The 17910-nt window shown below is 45.6% G+C and overlaps 1 protein-coding gene across 7 annotated transcripts in view; it reads left to right on the top strand.

Annotated features, from left to right (window-relative positions):
• COL20A1 (collagen type XX alpha 1 chain) overlaps positions 1-17538 on the top strand; it is a 95848-nt gene extending 78310 nt beyond the window's left edge. For 6 of the 7 annotated variants that reach the window (XM_044985623.1, XM_044985621.1, XM_044985619.1 and 3 more), the window contains 11 exons: positions 473-568; positions 1121-1174; positions 1850-1903; positions 2580-2633; positions 3985-4056; positions 5077-5112; positions 7173-7239; positions 9041-9229; positions 13046-13123; positions 14599-14754; positions 16047-17538. In XM_044985623.1, coding sequence (XP_044841558.1) covers positions 473-568; positions 1121-1174; positions 1850-1903; positions 2580-2633; positions 3985-4056; positions 5077-5112; positions 7173-7239; positions 9041-9229; positions 13046-13123; positions 14599-14754; positions 16047-16060 — 870 coding nt within the window. In that variant the 3' untranslated portion in view covers positions 16061-17538. The remainder of the gene's footprint in view (positions 1-472; positions 569-1120; positions 1175-1849; positions 1904-2579; positions 2634-3984; positions 4057-5076; positions 5113-7172; positions 7240-9040; positions 9230-13045; positions 13124-14598; positions 14755-16046) is intronic. The other variant, XM_044985622.1, reaches the window with a different exon arrangement.
• The last annotated feature ends 372 nt before the right edge of the window (positions 17539-17910 follow it).

The raw sequence follows: 17910 nt of genomic DNA, 5'->3' as shown, positions 1-17910 counted from the left end.
TACCCAACAAAGCATGATTGAGAGAATCCAGTAAAAAAGCAAGGGAAATCCCCCCCCCTTCCCCTGCTGTCCTTTTTCTGCACAGAAGCCAGCATCATTGATAGAGCTGGTCAGAAAAAGACATTGAAAAATGGACACCGTTTTTGGAAGTCTTTGTGGGACCTTCTCTCCTTCCCATCCCCCATTTTTTGACCAGCTCCAATCACTAGAATAATTTGCTATAGGGCAGGGCTGCTCCTGCTTCCCTGGAAACCAGTGCGAGTTTTACCATTGACTTCCCTGGACTCAAAACCTTGGACTGCAAAGACAAAGGGCTGTACAGCCGAGGGTACTGGACACTTCCAGGCCTTGCCTCTTCCTTTTGCATCCAGTAGCTGCTTCGTGTTGACACCGGTCGTATGGTGCAGTCAATGCGTGTGGAAGTCGCTGGTGTCCCTCCCCACATTTGGTTCATTTCTTTGACTGGCTTTAGGGTGAGCCAGGTCCTCCAGGACAAGCCGGACCAGAGGGTCCTGGTGGACAACAAGGGTCACCAGGCTCCCAAGGAATCACCGTGCAGGGTCCAGTGGTACGTGATCTCTCCCATTTCTGTTATCCCACCTTTTGCTCTGTGTGAAAGATACGTCTGTATGGGGGGTCTGGTTTTGTTACAGGGATGTGGTGATAAAAACACCTGAGCCCTAGCTACACCACTGCTTACAATGCTGCTGCTACTACCAGCTTTGCTGTTGCTATTACGGGGATATCTAGTTTTCCTAATGTTGACAAGACCCTAAATTCTGGTTTAAAAACTGGCCATGGGGGATAGCTGATCCCTAGTCTAGCCCTTGAAGTGTCCAACGGAGTATTAAAATTTCAGTAGCACAGTCATCATGGTTAGAGAAGCAATATACACTTGCATGTATGTGGATAGACACACAAACCTGCATGCAAATGTCAGGCAAAAGGGTCAGATATGGAGGTGTGCAAGAATCCCTTCAAAGGGCATGTGGAGGTAGTTGGGTTCCTGGCCATGCTGAACTGACCATTAGTGGTGAGTAGCCATGGACAGATAGACGTCTGCCCAACTTAAGGGATGGTGCAGAATACATGCAACTCTATTGTTACATTTTGGTTCCAGGGGCCACCAGGAATTAAAGGGGAGAAAGGAGACACTGGAATTCCAGGCATGCAGGTAACATAATCGACATCACTCCTTTGACTCAAAGAGCTACCTAGTTTACTGCTGAACATCTGAAATCCAAGGAATTATGTGTCATTATTGCCATCCCCACTTTGAAACCGTATCTCCATCATGCAGGAAATCTGCAGGAACACCTTGCACTGCTGTTGTGCGCTCGCATCTGAGCTCGCACAGGAGCTTGGCAAACGTGAATCAGTTCAGCCTCTGACCAACCTTGCAAGTATTATTGGGCCCATTTCCCCGAAGAATAAACTGGGCGGTGGACAAACAGTAAAGCCATGGCAGAGCCAGCAGGCCGGCTTCCACCCCACTTCTCTACCACTTCCTAAGTATCCCCAGTGCAGAAGAGGCAGGAAATCCAGTTGGGCCTGTAAAATTCTTTTGGGACTTCCTGTTATGGAAGGTGCTATTAAAATGTAAGGCATAGGGGAGGAGAGAGAAGAGGAGTCTGACCTTATGATGGTGAATGAGGCAGGGTTCAGTTTCATATACCGGGAAACAGAGCCAATTGAAAATGGAATTTCATTGACATTTTAGTGCTGTTTCTCTTTTGTTCTGCTGTGCTTGATTGTCCTCTTTGGTGGTTGCCTCTATTTCCACCATTAAAAATATGAAGTGGGATGTAATTGCTGGATGCCAGACTTAACCAGCAATTCTGTTTTCCAGGGTATCCCTGGTGCCCAGGGAGCTCCAGGCAGAGATGGCATTCAGGGTGCAAAGGTAAAACACACAGACCCAGATTTTCAAATCTGGGCACCTAACACTCCATATGTGGCCTGATTTGCAGAGATGCTGAGCACCCACAGGTCCTAACGTGTGTGGGGGAAACTGAGGTTGCGTCGCACCTCTGAAAACTGGCCTGCTTTTAGGTGCGCAAATATGGACTTGGGTGCCTAACTTTACTCAGGTTAGAAAACTTTGGCCAGACTATATCTGCACCACTTCCTGTAAAAAGTGTATGGGGGGAGGGGAGGAATTGGCTTGAGATGGTGGATTAGAGAGTTACTCTCTGGGTACTTCCCCCATGGCACCTTACCTAGCACAGAGTTCTGGGGTCCTATTCTTCTCACAGCATCATGGACGTTCTGCTGTCGAGAGGCAGCATTCGCAGTTTTCTCTACTCTCCCCCGACAGTTGATATTGCTAGCACAGGGCAAGCCCGTGGCAGCAGGGATGGGTGAACTGATGATCCAGACATCTCAAATTTGGCCCAAAAATTCTTCAGCTAGATTTATGTGGCTGAGCAGTTGCCAACATCCTTGGGTGTTTGGCAGTTATGATGTTCCATTGATAAGCCTGGCTAAACAGCATTTGGAGTCGGGCATCACATCACTGCACCCTCAGCTCTCACCAATGCTGTGAGGACCCTCTCGTTAACACACTGTTGGGTTTGCAGGGGGTGAGAGGACTGGAAGGCACAGCGGGGCCTCCGGGGCCACCAGGACCCAGGGTAAGAGCTTGCACAAACTGTCAGTACAAAGCTTGTCATCAGCAATAACTTTCACTTCCTGCTGACTTGCTGCATTTTCCACTGGAGCCAATGTCATCGCCCCCTGGCATGGGTCATCACAGGGCTAGAACCTGGGACTTTCAGCACAGACCTCTATCGCTTCAGCTTCAGGAGTGACTCTGTGAGCTGGTAGCAGTAGACGACTTAGCTAGTAGACATGCCTCTAGAGGGACATGTGCTTTGCCAGAGGGTTAGGTGGTCCAGCTGGCTACTGTTCCTCTTCCTTAGATGGTGGACGAGTTTAAGGCATACAGGATGCTAGACTGAAGTCACTAGCTGGAGCTGGGCATGATGCCAGGCAAGACGTCCTCACTCAGTTCTGCCCATGCCAGTGGGACCTGAGCTGCTCCCAAGCACAAATTCTTAGCTTCGGTTTCGACAAGGACAGCCTTAGAGTTCATCTACCTATTTATAAGGCTCCAATCACATTAGTGTCGAGTGTCTCTCAGTACCGTGGGAGGTGGTGAAGTATTATGTCCCCACCTTACAGATAAGGAGCTGAGGGATTGAGAGGCTCAGTGACCTACTACTGAACTTCAGGCAGTACATGGCAGACACAGGACGTGAACCCAGATTCACTGAGTCTCCCCGCATGAACCACCAGACCAACCTTTCAATAGCGAAGATGCCACCTGTGCACTAGGAAATGCATTGAAACCTCCATCTCATTTCCCCATGGCCACTAAATAGCTGTCAATCGCTATTGACTGGAATCCAGTGGGTGAAAAATTACAAATATATAGAAAATAACTGGCCCTTTTCCTATACAATTCTGGCAACTGCAGAAAAACAACTGGGGAGCAGACAGAGATGTCTAGAGCATGCAGGGGGTTTTTTTTCCTTTAAACAATTCTTCATTATTGATGCAATTACACATTGGAGGGAAGCTCAGCTGTAAACGAGAGGCGTTAACTGTCCAAAAATAGATGTGCTCTGGGCTAAGACTAAAATAATCTCAATATAGAATGAAAGAACTAAAAACTGAAGAGTAAAAACCACCTTGCAGGTCGTGGGCACAACTCACATCTGCTCTCCTGGCCATAATTGAGACAGTAATCGTAAATGATGTGAACATGACTCATACATGATATACTCTTAACATTGTCTTCATGGTTGGATGATGCACTGACATAAACCTTAAGGGCACAATGCCTTTAACTGAGCCCTCTAAACTGATTCTGCTGGTGCTCTTGGAGCCATAGGGAGATGGCAGCCTCAAGTAGCAGAAGAAGAAAGCATGCAGCTGACTGGGTCTTCTCTGTAGCTGCATCTCACAATTTAATCTCTGCAGGGTTTCCAAGGAATAACAGGCTCCCGAGGCAGTAGTGGAGAGCGAGGACCTCCAGGTGATGTTGGACCCACTGTAAGTGGTGTGTGTGTGTGTGTTATGGTACTCGAGGAGTGCCTGATGAGAGCATGGAAACTGACAGAGTCCTAAATGGAAATGAGCTGCAGCTGCAAAGTTCAGCTCTGCATCTGAACTTCCTCAAAGTTTGAATGTGTGTAGCTCTGAGGGTGTTAGGTCAGATCCATCTCTTCTGGTGGAAGGGACTTTAGCTATTCATCAAAGACCTGGCTGACAAATGTCTTGGAGTAAACTCAGGGCTAGTTGTTCATGGCAGGCATTGCCCTCTGCAGGATTCTGAGCTAAATAAAATCCAGTGGTCAAAAATTTCCTATGTAAGATCCTGGACTGGAGAAAGAAATCACTAGAGATGGGCGTGAACCAAACTTTTTGGGCAAGCCTTTAGCCCACATCTGAACTTTGCAGTTGTCCCTTTAGCTCAGATGAAGAACTCTTTGCACGTGAGGGGAACTTAACTTTGGATCAAAGGCAGATCTGTAGTGTTTTGACAGCTCTGATGCTGCCTTTTTGTTGGCATCAGTCTTTTCCTGTTCCTCCTTATTTGTTGTTATCCTTAATAAATCCCTCCATTATTCGTATGAATTTGGTCTTCTGTTGTTGGGGTGAGGGGAGTGTATATATCCTTAACTACAGTATTTACTGGTTCACATGTTTGCGGCTAAACAAAATGACATTTGTACATGCATTTTGCATAATTCTGCGATATTCAACCATAAGATATCAAAGAATGGGGCTGTCAGATCAGCTTCCCCTGTGCACCTCCATTCACATTTGTGGGGTTTTGTGCATGCAAATGGCTGAGACTACAGTTTTGGAAGGAGCACCTAAAAAGATCCACTGCAGATGTGGTCCTTACTTTGGAGTTAGCCTGTAAACATACCACTAGCTGTTCTCTTGAGAATCACAACAGCAAAGTACTGTACTAATACCGGCGTTTATTAAATTGGCCTTTTACTTTCCATTTTTCACCTCCTCCCAATTTAAAAAGTGTTTATTTTTGCTCTGTTTTTTCAACAGGGTCTGCCTGGTCCAAAGGGGGAAAGGGGAGAGAAAGTGAGTTTTTTCTCCTTGGAGTTCTTTATATTGTGCAGTGCAGTTCCTGAGTGCAGCACTGACCGGGCAGCGCACACTGAGCAGCTGTACAAGTGACAGTGACGTGATTAAGCCATTTCAGTGCTGAACTCTCTCATTTACCTGTTGCTTCTTGGCTTTCCATTCACCTGAATGACTGTCCTAGGGGAACCTGACAGAATATTGCAACAGGCCTAGTCTCAGTAATGGTGGGAGAGGGCGGGGGGAAGCCCACCAACTACTTAACTCCCATTAAGGATTTTTCTATAAAAATGTATTACATGCTAATTGACTAACTCAGAACAAAATTTGGTGGGTCAGATCCTCAGTTACCATAAATAGCTGCAGCTCCACTGGAATCAGGGGATTTACACAACCTGAAACTCTGGCTTTAGATATTGAGGGGGAATTTTCCCCTGGCAACGCTGCCTAAAATTTTCTCAAGTGCCTGAGTCCTATTTTCAAAGGTGACTTGAGCACGTAGGCACCTGCCTTCCCTTGGTTTCAATGGGAGTTAGGCCTTAGGAGTGTAAGTTCCATTGACTTTCAATTAGATTTACACTCCTAAATGGCCTGTCTACTGCTAGGTAGCACTGGGTGCCGGAGAATGCACACAGCTCTTGTACCAGCATGCAATCAGCCAGCCTGTAAATTACACATGAGAACTGGGAAAACTCAAGCCTTGTCTGTAGGTGATGCAAATATAGAATTTGCCACAATGTTTCTTCTCAGGCAGGACCTGATTGACAGACATCGAAGCCAACGGAAGTCATTCCATTACCTTCAATGGGCTTTGGCTCATGCCCTGAGAAACCTCTTTGCTGGACCTCTTTCTCACTGGGTTCCCATTGCACCTGTCTTTGGGTACATCTGCGCTGCAAATTAAAACACACGGCACAAGTCCCAGAGCCCAGGTCAATTGACTCAGGCTCCGACTATGGGGCTAAAAATAGCAGTGTAGACATTGCTGCTCAGACTGGAGCCCGGGTTTTGAGACCCTCCCCCGTCACAGGGGTCCAGAGCCTGCGCTCCAGCCTGAGCGGGAACATCTACACCGCTATTGTCAGCACTACAAGTCCCGTGAGCCTAAGTCAGCTGACACAGGCCCTGAGGCCTGACACCGTGGGATTTTCTTTGCTGTGTAGATGTACCCTTAGAAAGTGGTGCTGGAGGAGTTTTTTAAAGTGTGGGTGTTGAAGGTCGAAACCATGTATTTGGGTTGCTATTACTACTTCTAGCCAGGAAGTGCAGCAGCACCCCTACTTCCAGCACCTATGGCCTTCGAGACTCGGTGCAAGACTTTTCTATTTGAAGCTGATACTGATTGTTCATTTCATCACCTCCCTTTTTCACCAGCTCTTCCTTTTGTGAACTTTTTTTATGTTGTGATTGCTGGTTTCCTGGGCGGGCCTTGTGCCCGGTTTCTGTTTCATTCTGTGTCAGATTGCACAGCGATGGCACAGCCACAGATGGACTTTTTCTAAAGAGACTTGGAAGGGTTCAATTTTTATAGTTATGAATTTTTATGGCTAGTATCAATGTTTATTTCCAAGTAGTTTATATCCTGCTGTGCAAAAACTTTAAGAAAAGACTCAGAAAGCAATTGTTGTTTATTCAGCAGGTAATGACCATAGGAGTCAAGATTCATTCATTAAAGATGCAGAAACAAAGGCATAAAATTGTTATATTTAATCATATTAATTTTAAGCATCAGTGAGTACTGACTTATATGCTAAACACACTTATCAGCCTTCAAGCCATATAAATATATATGCAAATATACTCTCCAGTTGTGGTTAATTTTCATTTAATAATGACTGAAAATGTATTTGGTCAACTTGTGGGTGCAGGGAAAAACAAAATTATTGATATTTACCAGTTAAGATTTTATTGTTTCAAAGCCTATTGATGAATAAATAGCGATATCTCAGGGTGATGAATATCTTGATAGCTCAAACTGATGGTAAGAATGTGCCATCAGAAAACTTACCTTCTATCCACTTTATTTCAAAAGTATTTAATTATTTTTAATTTTACTTCAGGGTGAACCACAATCCCTGGCCACAATTTACCAGCTGGTTAGCCAGGCGTGTGAGCAGATGATTCAGAGTGAGTATAACATGTCTCCTTGGGCAGTAGTGCGTCTACAGTACTTGATGTTTTACCACATAATGAAGAACCTGATCCAAAATCCATTGGCAGGAGGCCTTGGCCTTCCATTGGGGGAGGGATAGCTCAGTGGTTTGAGCATTGGCCTGTGAGTTCAATCCTTGAAGGGGCCATTTAGGGATCTGGGGCCAAAATTGGGGCGTGGTCCTGCTTTAAGCAGGGGGTTGGACTAGATGATCTCCTGAGGTCCCTTCCAACCCTGATATTCTATTCTATGACTTCAGTGGGCTTTGGATCAGACCCTAAGAGTCAGATCCTGTGAAGTGATGAGCATTAAAAGTGAGTAGGAATCTCTCAGGCCGGCCCTCAAAACTGAACATTTCTCTTCCCCCCACACCAAGTTGTATTAGAACAAAGACCTAGGAAATATTACTTAGCAGTCCAGCCTGGCATCTTGTACTGGATTTTTCTTTCAAGTGTAGGAAAAGGCTTGGATTGACTGTTGACTCTTTTAGGAAAAATCACTCCAGTGTTCTATTAATTGATCCCTCAGTTTCTACAGCAGAGAAAACAGGAGGCTTGATTTTGGGTGGGTGGGTGGAACTTGGTCCTGGCATCATCTGAGCTAAGCTTTCCAAGCGCAACACCCACTGAATGCACCAGGGATTTGTGTTTGCTTTTCCTGGGATGAAGAGTTGTCAGCAAGATTTGCTTGGGGTCGACCATGTACAGGGAGATCAAGTTAGTGCTTTGCCCAAGGTCAGATAGCAAGACCATGATTCAGCAGAGTCTTCCTCTTCAGTTCATGACCTCTGCAGTTTGGACTGACAACTTCATAGTACCTGGTGATTTTTATTTATATAAAGTTTTTTTTAGAGATGGGGCAACATCAGAATACACATCAGAATAAAATCAGACCACATCATTCATCCTGATATGAGTTTTGCAAACAAAACCAGAACCAGGGAATGGTTTTGTAATATCAAGTTTCCATAGTTTGACTCCCATCTATGTAAAATAGGTATGAGCCAAAACTGGAACCACTTTCACTTATCTACCACCCTATTTCACCTCTCCCTCCATGAACTTCGGGGTGCAGACGAAACAGAAGTGGATCTGAACCACCCCTAATTGTGGTTTTGCAAACTCAATGAAGTTTCCAGCTAGTACTTTTTTCAAACCCAAACCGCCCTTTGCCTGGTCTGATGATAGGTACATTGCACTTTTAAGACGGGCTGCAGTATTGCCTTCTCTCTGCTGTGTAACCAATGTATAACCATATGGCATCAGAACTGTATATGGGAAACTAAAAATGGGCCAAAACGAGGACCTGACTTCTAAACGGCTTCAGCTTTCAAGGGCTTGGGCATGGGTTCTGCTCTGAGTCCTTGGAACTAAACGTAGTGACAATTTCGGATCCAGAAACAGAAAGGGCTTGGGGCAGGAGGGGTGATGTCTTGTATAGATGCAGCCAATATTTTGAGAGATTCGTTGGCACTATTCGATCTCAACCCACATGGTGGCCCTGACTTGGCTCCAAACCTAAGCCAAGTCCACTGTAGCTCCACATTTGATGGACTCCAACTATTTCTTTGGTTGGAAGAACTTACAGAACCTTTCCTGAGTCTGGTAAAAGGTTAGGGCTTGGCCCGAAGGTGGGCAAAAGGCTTTTGGACCCTTTATTTTATCCACACAGGTTACATTTGTGCCAGCAGAGGTTCTGACCTGAGGCCTTTTGCTCATCTCAGCATCTCCTCTGGAGTGGAGATGAGGCAGTTTATTTTCTGACTTGTCTTCTCAGCTCATGTGTTGAAATTCGACTCATTCATCCACGAACATACGAGGAAGCCAGTTCCTGTGTGGGATGACACATTGAAGCCAGGAGGACCTGGACCACCAGGTCTTCCAGGTATTGCTGGTACTAAAGGAGAAAGAGGAGAAGACGGTATCCCAGGACAGCCAGGCAAAGATGGGTATCCTGGGGAAAGAGGTACTGACTGAAGTGTTCTTAAGTAGGGCTTCGCCGTGGCCTTCATACTTTCAGACATAGTGGCTAATGAAGGGTAGCTTCTTCACCTAAACTTCCGGATAGATATGAGCACTAAGCTCACATCCATTTCACATTGATTCATCATGGTATAGAGATAGGCACCAACAACAAAGATTCCCTCACGATCCAGATGTCCACAAAGTTTGGAGATTACTGGATCCGAGGGGTTTGTTCAGCTCTAGCTCTTGCAATGAGCAGGATCTGCAGCCTAGTACCTTCTCACCCTGTTTTCAGGAGTGACATCAAAATTATGGTTCCAAGACATTTTGAGTCACACTCACCCCATTAATATTACAAACAAGTGGAGTGTCTGCCCAGGATTACCAGCATGAGTGTCTATCTGGTCTGCCTGAATATCTGTACTTCGTTCCCCTCCACTTCTGAGCCAGTAATTGCATACTGGCATTAGGTCTGTTTAGCAAAGTGGATCCTGCAGCACCCATTCTCTAACTGGATCTCCCAAGTAGCTGTGAGCTGCTCATCACTTGTCACACTCCCCTCCTCAGCTTTGCCAGTGACTCTTCTCCACATCCCTTCACACTGCCTCTTACTTGTGGAATACCCTTCCTGAGCTGATCTCTCCTCATTCAGCTCCCACCGCTGTTGGGTCTAAGAAATCAGCCGTTTAACGATGGCTACAGGGAAAAAAGATGGAAATATCTGGACATGTGTTAAGGCCAAAGTCAGAGCATCTGCCGTGGCCAGTGTGCCATTGGCTAGCTGGAGAAATACATAAAAGGGGCCAGCTAAAATAATCCCTCCCACTATCAAACAGTACTAAGGGAGAAATTTATGGGACTTGGGACATGCAATGTCATGTACTCCTGTACCAGATATAGACTGGCTATGGAGCTTGCTTACACACACCAGGCGTGTTTATTGTCAGATCCTTTAACGCTCTGCCAGGGATGGCTGAGGTTTATATTACAATTACCTTTCCATTAGATGCAAAAGGTAGCCCAGGACAGATGGGAGTGGTGAAACCTTGTTTGTGCCATGAAGCAGTTTGATGGGGCAGGAAGGATTCCAGTATTGGACTGTACTTCTTTCTCCCATCCATTGTATTGTTACCCACCTCAGATTGCAAGCTCTTCAGGGTAGGGACCTTGTGTGTTGGTGTGCATGTGTGTATGCGTGTATTCACATCACCCAGCCCAATGGAGTGCAGTCCTGGTGGATGCCTCCAGACATTCACGTGCCCATAAGTATTAATCAACAAAAAACAGGACCACCTTCTACCCAGCAGCATCACCCACCATCCAAGGTGGGCTCTCATTGTCTCTGGGCACAATGCTGGACCAAATCTGAAAGTTTTACTTGATCAGAACTCCCCTTGAAGTCAATGTAAGGACTAAGTAAAGCTGCCAGCATATGGCCAACAGTTTTTTCCAGTGTAGGAATGAGAGCAATGTGCAATGCTTCTTATCTCTCCTCCCCGCCACCCCTCAGTGAGCAGAGCACTCGCTGGCACCTTTTTGGAGTAGAACTCATGAGCTTTGGAGAGAATATTCTCTGATCTCTGGCCTCTTGGCCTCAAACTTAAAGCTCCTGCACTTGCAAGGGGAAAGTGTTGCTGGAACTTTTGTTTAATTACAGGCCAAATGTTGACTGCACCGTCATCCTGGCAGCCACCCGTGCTTTAATAAAACAGTGTATTAAGGATAGGCTGTTAGAAGAACCTTTTGGCTGCAGCTCCAAAGCGGCACATACAGCATTATTAAAGATGAAAACGTTGGGAGAGAAAGAAAAGGAAATCACTGTGTGCACATGCAAGAAGAGCCTCTCCCTCCTTTTTCATGTAGAATTTCCTTCCATTTTTAGTCTAAGTTTGGGGTTTAATTGGCACATTTCACATGGCTGCTCACCCAGCAACCTGAATCTGTCAAGAGCGCTCAAGGAAGATTCTGCACCGTTGTTTCCTGTTTTCCCCTCACCTTCTTTTTACTTTTCTGTAGAAAAGCCATCTTGAAATGTGTGTTGGGGGAAGTATCTCCTTACTAGAGCTTTTGGGGATAGCAAGTTTGCTTCTGAAGCAGCCCTTCTCCCCCTCCCCAGTCTTTATTCATTGCATCCCAGTGAGAACAGGATGGGAGCCAGCCCTAGGGGTATATACCAACCATACTGACTTTTTTTTAAACCGTCCCTCATGTAAAAACAAAGTTGTTGTTTTTTCTTCTTCCCATTTCAAGAAAATCTCCCCCCTTCACAAGCTCAATAACAAACTCTGTTTCTGTCCAGCTGACAAGACACGTAGGGCAAGCAGCTATTTTTGCTACTAACACACAGGACCGCTCCATGCACTGGAAGTTCTTCTGCAGTTTGAGTCCTAGGCCTGTCAGGCGATTCCTGCTGCTCTCTCTCACAAGCATATATACCCACGAAAGGGTCCCACTTCAGGAGCAGGCCTCACATATTGATACAAATTTTTGATAGCAGGAGAGGCAAAGCCAGGTGTTAATGGGAGGAAATAATGTCCGAGTAGATATTTTTATAAAAATATTTGCTGGAGAGTCTTGGGCAACAACATTAATTGAAACTGCTCTGGCTTCAGTAGCTGCTTAATCCTTCTGAAAAGCCAACCCCTAGCTCGAGCTGGTTAGTCATTTAGTTCTGGCCTGAAAACATAAAGCTTACCAAAATGACAATTAAGTGGAGCAGGGACAAAGCAACCTGCAACTATTTCCAGATGGTCACGTGAGGAGACGGATCCCCTAGATGAAGAACAGGTAGAACTTACGTGTAGAACTGGTCAAAATCTCTTTGCCAAAACTTCTGTCAAAAAAAGCCATTTCCTCAAGAGACGTGAGGTGGGGGAGTTAATATCTTTTATTGGACCAACTTCTGTTTGGTGAGAGAGACGCACTTTTGAGCTACACAGAGCTCTTCTTCAGGTCCCAGTATAGAAGCATATCAGTGTTGACCATTTCATCAGGAAGGTGAGACTAACTCATTAGCCTACGGGTCAGGATATTGACCTGGAACATGAGAGACCAGATTAGAGTCAGAGAAGGGACTTGAACCTGAGGCTAGCACATCCCAGGCCAGTGTCATAATCACCAGGCTGGTGACACTGGGGGAACTTTTGTAAGGTCTCAGTTTCATTCCTCATCAGAATGGAAACCGATTCCCAAACCTCCAAAACATTGCACACAATGGAATTGCTGTTTTCCAGCCAGCCCTCCCTGAGCAGCAAGAGCCTGGCATATGCAGTTGCACCGGTTGCCCTGAGAAAGCTGCAGTTGGGTGCTGGCCTCTAGAGGTGGTAAGGGGAGAAAATGCTCAGGAAGACTGGCTCTGATGCACAGAGAGCTGCAGGCACAGCAGAGCAATGCACATCGATGAGGAAGTCATTTCTACTGCACCACTAAAATGGCATTCAACAGTGAAGGGTTAACAGGCTCCCTAACACTGTATGATGCACTACACTGTACTTAAAGACCAGGTATAAATATTAAAAGATGACTTGATTTATATTTACAGTTTCATAAATAGCCACAAACTTAAATTCAGTGTGTAGGGGGATGATCCTATTTGAGGGACAATTCCAAGGGCTGCCCAAGGATACATATACAGGGTCACACAGGAGGGGTTAAAGGAGGGGATCCTGTTTTGCTGTGTGGGGCACTAAAGACCACAACCTTCTCAAAGACCATACCACTTAAGAGCCACCTTATAGGGAGGCTGGAGTAGAGGGTGTTAATTCATGGGAAGCTGTTAAGCTCTGGTAAATGACACCTCTCGCTCATCCTCAAACAGGAGGACCAGGAGCCAAGGGTGAGAAAGGGATGGCTGGAGCCAGGGAGGAAGGAGGCCAGGGACCAAGAGGACGCGCAGGTACAGTGAATACAGTCTTTTGGTTGCTAGCGTAATGTTGACTCTTCATCTGTGCTCCCAAGGGGTTTGAGCAAACAGCTTGGGCATAGCTTGCAACAGCCACATCCCAATTTCAAAGCAACACTCACTCATGAGGGGCAGATAAGCCTAAATCTGCCTCTAGCGGGGTTTCTGGCACCTTCATCTGAAGCATCTGGTGCTAGCCATTATCAGAGACAGGAAACAAGAGTATATGGCCCATGGGTCTGCTCCAGTATGGCAGCTCCTCTGTTTCTAAGATCCCATGGGGACATACTTTCCAAAGAGCCTCCCTTTGGTAAACATCTGCCAGTGCAGAGGCAGAAATCCCCAATGTCTGAACATACCAACTAGGTAATTGCATGTTTTAATCACACAATTTACATACAGACTTTTCACATTGCCTACACTATTGCAGAGTTTTGTGCACACAGGGTCAGATGTTCAGATGGCATAAGCCAGTGGCTCACAAAGTGGAAGGCCCTTTGAAAATTGGCCCCAATATGACTTTTCACGTCGCCTACAAAACACCAACAGACCCCGGTTGTCAGCAGGCAGGATCGAACCTGGGACCTCTGGAGCTAAATGCATGAGCCAAAAGTCATATGGCTCTTGGCTACTGCTATAGAGCAGACTCACTCTCTCTCTAAGTGGTCTCGGTGCCACTAGATAGGACAGAACACCACTCCCAGGAGGTGTGGGGGTTAATCTACACTATTGCGGAGTTTTGTGCACTCAGGGCCAGATGTTCAGATGGCATAAGCCAGTTAAGGATGTGGCTCACAAAGTGGAAGGCCCTTTGAAAATTGGCCCCCTACTTTGTTGGAGCCTAAAATCGCTCAAAATTCTCCCCCTCAAGAGCCTGATCTGCTTTAGCTGACGTCAGGGGGCCTATTGCTGAGTTCAGTGCCAGCAGGAGAGCATGCAGAAAGTATTTTATCATTTTTATATATATGATTGTTACTATTGACATATAAAGACATAAAATCAGTGAATCCCACCAGGATCTTGGGATTAGTGTCTGATAATTCTCCACATGGGAGACAGTGGTGAGATTCCCTAATCCTGCTCCCTGCTCACCACGGGCTGGAATCACTCCTTGAGGGTGAGGATAGGTCATTATACTCCTGAGCAATTCTTCCTGATGTTTAGGAGACAGCACTGATGAAGGCAGACAAGCGTTCTTTCTAGCCTTCTTCAGACAGAGTGATGCTGGCCACATCACACAGCTTCTAGGGCACTGGTGAACAGCAGGAAAGGGTTAAATTGTGGGAAATGGGAAAGCGGTCCATAGATCTTCAGCAGGATGCAGTAGGGACTCTAACCTCATCTTCCTTCAAAAGAGAGCAGGGAAAGTCCCCAGATAACCGTCAGTAGTTGTGTGCCATCAGACTATAGATATTGCATTGGACCAGCAGAGTTATACTCTACTGTTTGAGATGCCATTCATTTTTCAGGCCTTCCAGGAGAACAAGTCATAGGGGACCCAGGTCTGAAGGGTTTCCCCGGGAGCACCGGTCCTCCAGGTTTTCCTGGTGCCAGAGGCCATCCTGGAGCACCTGGCTACCCAGGTGGTTGTGATATCTCTGGATGCTACAGGGCAAGCACAAGAGGTAAGTCCTGATTCTAGAAGCTGCCCCATTGATGCATCTTTGGCTACCTGGCTAACCTGTATTAGACCGATTATTATTTTTGCTTAATTTATTTTTCCCATGCTTCAAGGACAGTCTATCCTGGAGAACATTCTTTACTAAATACTTAACACAAACCATGTGGAAAAAGTTTTTCTGACTGGCTGCTGAACATTTAACAATGGTTGGATTAACCTGTAATAATTGCACACCTCTGCTCTTTACCCATCTGTCCGCCTCTCTCACAAATTTTTCCCCTTCTCACAATGAAAGACATTGTGGCAGACTAAAGCCGGTTCTGGAGGCTTCGGGTTGCATGAGATGATCTAACACACCAGGAGTAGCATTTACTTGGATATGACCTCTGCTCCGTACCTCATGAAAGGACTAGGGATTCTTCTTGAGAAGCACTTATGCATGGTTTCTACAAGAAACTTCTACTGCAAAAAGGCATTCTCATGTGACTGACCATTTGTCTGTAATATTGACCTCCCCCTCAAACTAGCCATTTTTTCAGAGCAGTCATGTCTGTAAACTGGCCTACTATGCAAGCATGTACTGGAAGGGGAACTGGTTCAAGACTTCTCCTGAATGATATTTTCACCCTCCCTGTCAGATGAAGCTGCGCGTCTTTATTTAACTGTATCTGTATTTCCTTTTTTCCTCCCTTTATGTCAGTGGTTGTCAAACTTTTGTACTGGTGACCCCTTTTGCACAGCAAGCCTCTGAGTGCGACCCCCCCCTTATAAAAACACATTTATATTTAACACCATTCTAAATGCTGGATGCAAAGTGGGATTTGGGGTGTAGACTGACAGCTCATGGCCCCCCAGGTAATAACCTCATGAACCCCTGAGGGGTCCTGACCCCCAGCTTGAGAACCCCTGATTTATGTGCACCATATCTGAAGAAGGCAAAGTAGATTTTTAAAGATGCTCCTGCTCCATACAGATGGCCCTATTTTCTCTTATGTGAAAGGCTTTTTCTCCTAATACTGAGCTACCCAATTTAGTTATTGATGTATCTTGTCAATTAACTTGGGGTATTTTCATGGTACCAATGACAGGACATATTAATGCCTCGCTATACCTCCCCATCTCATAGAATAAGAGATTCCCAACTACATTAAGTCCTATAAAGTACAGACACTAGTTGGTGCCTGAGAGAAAATTGTTAAGGAGGGAGGACTAATTATGCACCCTCCATCCTCAGTACTTTGTGTTGTATATATTCTTCTGTTCAGTAGTATCTCCTGTTTTTGTCTCCAAATGCAGATTTCATCCCATGATGACTGAGGCATGGGCTACTGTGGATAGGTCTCTGTCCTTTGGAAACTTCTGCACTAAGGTTCTATCTACCCAGAGCGTAACTGCAACTTGAACACCCAACAAACTTCCCCCCTGGCTGCACTGGATTTTTGTACGGAAGCATAGAACTCCAAGCATAAAACACTACCCACAGAACCAGACCGTATGCAGCTAGTACCTAGTCATCCCCTCTCACCTGTATTTCTATGTTATCTGAACCATTTTGCATTGGACAGTTGGTGTGTCTGAACTGATGGCAGGTGTCCCACAACAGGGTAAAGAAATACAGTTTGAGGTTCAAGCTGTTAAAATTACACGAGAGCTGAGCCAAAAGTAGCACTAATGGTATATGAAATGTTCAAAAAGAGTCTGGAGCAATGGCTCATGTTTGTCCACTTATGCTTTATTTTTTCAGCCATTATTGTGGGTCGCCAGTAGCTGAGCAAAACAGTACAAGGTCCCGAAAGATGCAAATCCGTACAATGGGGGACACTGCCATGTTAGCTGTGGGGTGCCAATGGAATAAAGTCTAATACTATTGCTACAGCTTCTGCCTTTGGCACAATATTGAAGTCTTCCTCCCAGTTTTATTTATATACCTGACTATCATTGGACTATGGAATCACCTTTGCAGAGGAACGGTGGAAGCCCAGGGGCCTAGTCTAGTTTTATACATATCAAGCAAAGTACTAGAAAATAGAGCATTTGTGCATTAATAAGGGATGGCCTAGATAACCCCTTGGCCTTCTCCATATCTGCCTTCTAGGCGCATAGTAACAGTTTTCCATCAAATACTGCATAGCCATAGGCCTCACTTTTATCAATAGGATACTAGAGGTATTTGTTATTGTCTAACATTCTAACTGTACAGGCCATAATTGTTCACATTCATACCAAATTTATATTGATACTAGTAATGCAACGCCTTAATGGTAATTGTTTATTTTATTTTGTACCAGCTTGTACTGGTCCCAGACCCGAGCTACATTGTAACTGCTTTCAAATAATTGCTCCTGAACCTGGGTTATTGACACAAAGACAAGCAAGTTCTGTGAATAAATTGTCACTGGCGTTAGAAAATCTGGACCGACTCTTCTTGAATCGCTTCTACGAAAAAGCTTAGATACAAAAAAAGGAGCAAAACCCACATTACCGTGCACCTAATGTGTGTGCACATTTCCTCTAATTATTGGCACACTGGATAGCTGTACACAAATGGCTAGTGATGGTACTGCGCATATGCAATCATGCATTTTCATTTGCAATACCGGTAGCTGTACACAGCTAACCCACTTGAAATTTCAGTCCTGTAATTATTCAACAGTTAGAAACCATGTTGCTAGGTCCCTTAGAAATACCCAGGATAGATACAGAAGTCCTCCCTGCAAAAATATGGCTCAGATGCAGTAACTGCCATATATACTCATTCATTACCCTGTTCGTTTATAAGCTGACCCCCCCCACCCCGCCCCAGATGGATAGCTCAAAATGGCAAAAACTGTATGACCCTTTCATAAACTGACCCTATATTTCAGGGGTTGGCAAACTTTGACTCCCGGCCTGTCAGGGTAAGCCAGTCGTGGGTCAGGACGTTTTGTTTACCTGGAGCATCTGCAGGCATGGAGCCCCTCAGCTCCCAGTGGCCACAGTTTGCCATTCCCAGCCAATGGGAGCTGCGGGAAGTGGCGTGGGCCGCAGTTGATTGACTTTTCTAAGTTTTCTAGGTTCAGGGTCAGTCCAAAAGCTCCCACTAGGGCTTCCCCTCCCCAGCGGGACGTGTTCGCTAAGGAAGCATGTGCTGATCGCACCAGGAAAGCATCTGGGCCCAGAT

Source organism: Mauremys mutica, chromosome 13 (genome assembly GCF_020497125.1).
Source record: "Mauremys mutica isolate MM-2020 ecotype Southern chromosome 13, ASM2049712v1, whole genome shotgun sequence".
NCBI lineage: Eukaryota > Metazoa > Chordata > Testudines > Geoemydidae > Mauremys > Mauremys mutica.
Note: the sequence above shows the minus strand (reverse complement) of the source record. Positions and strands in the feature narration are given on the sequence as shown.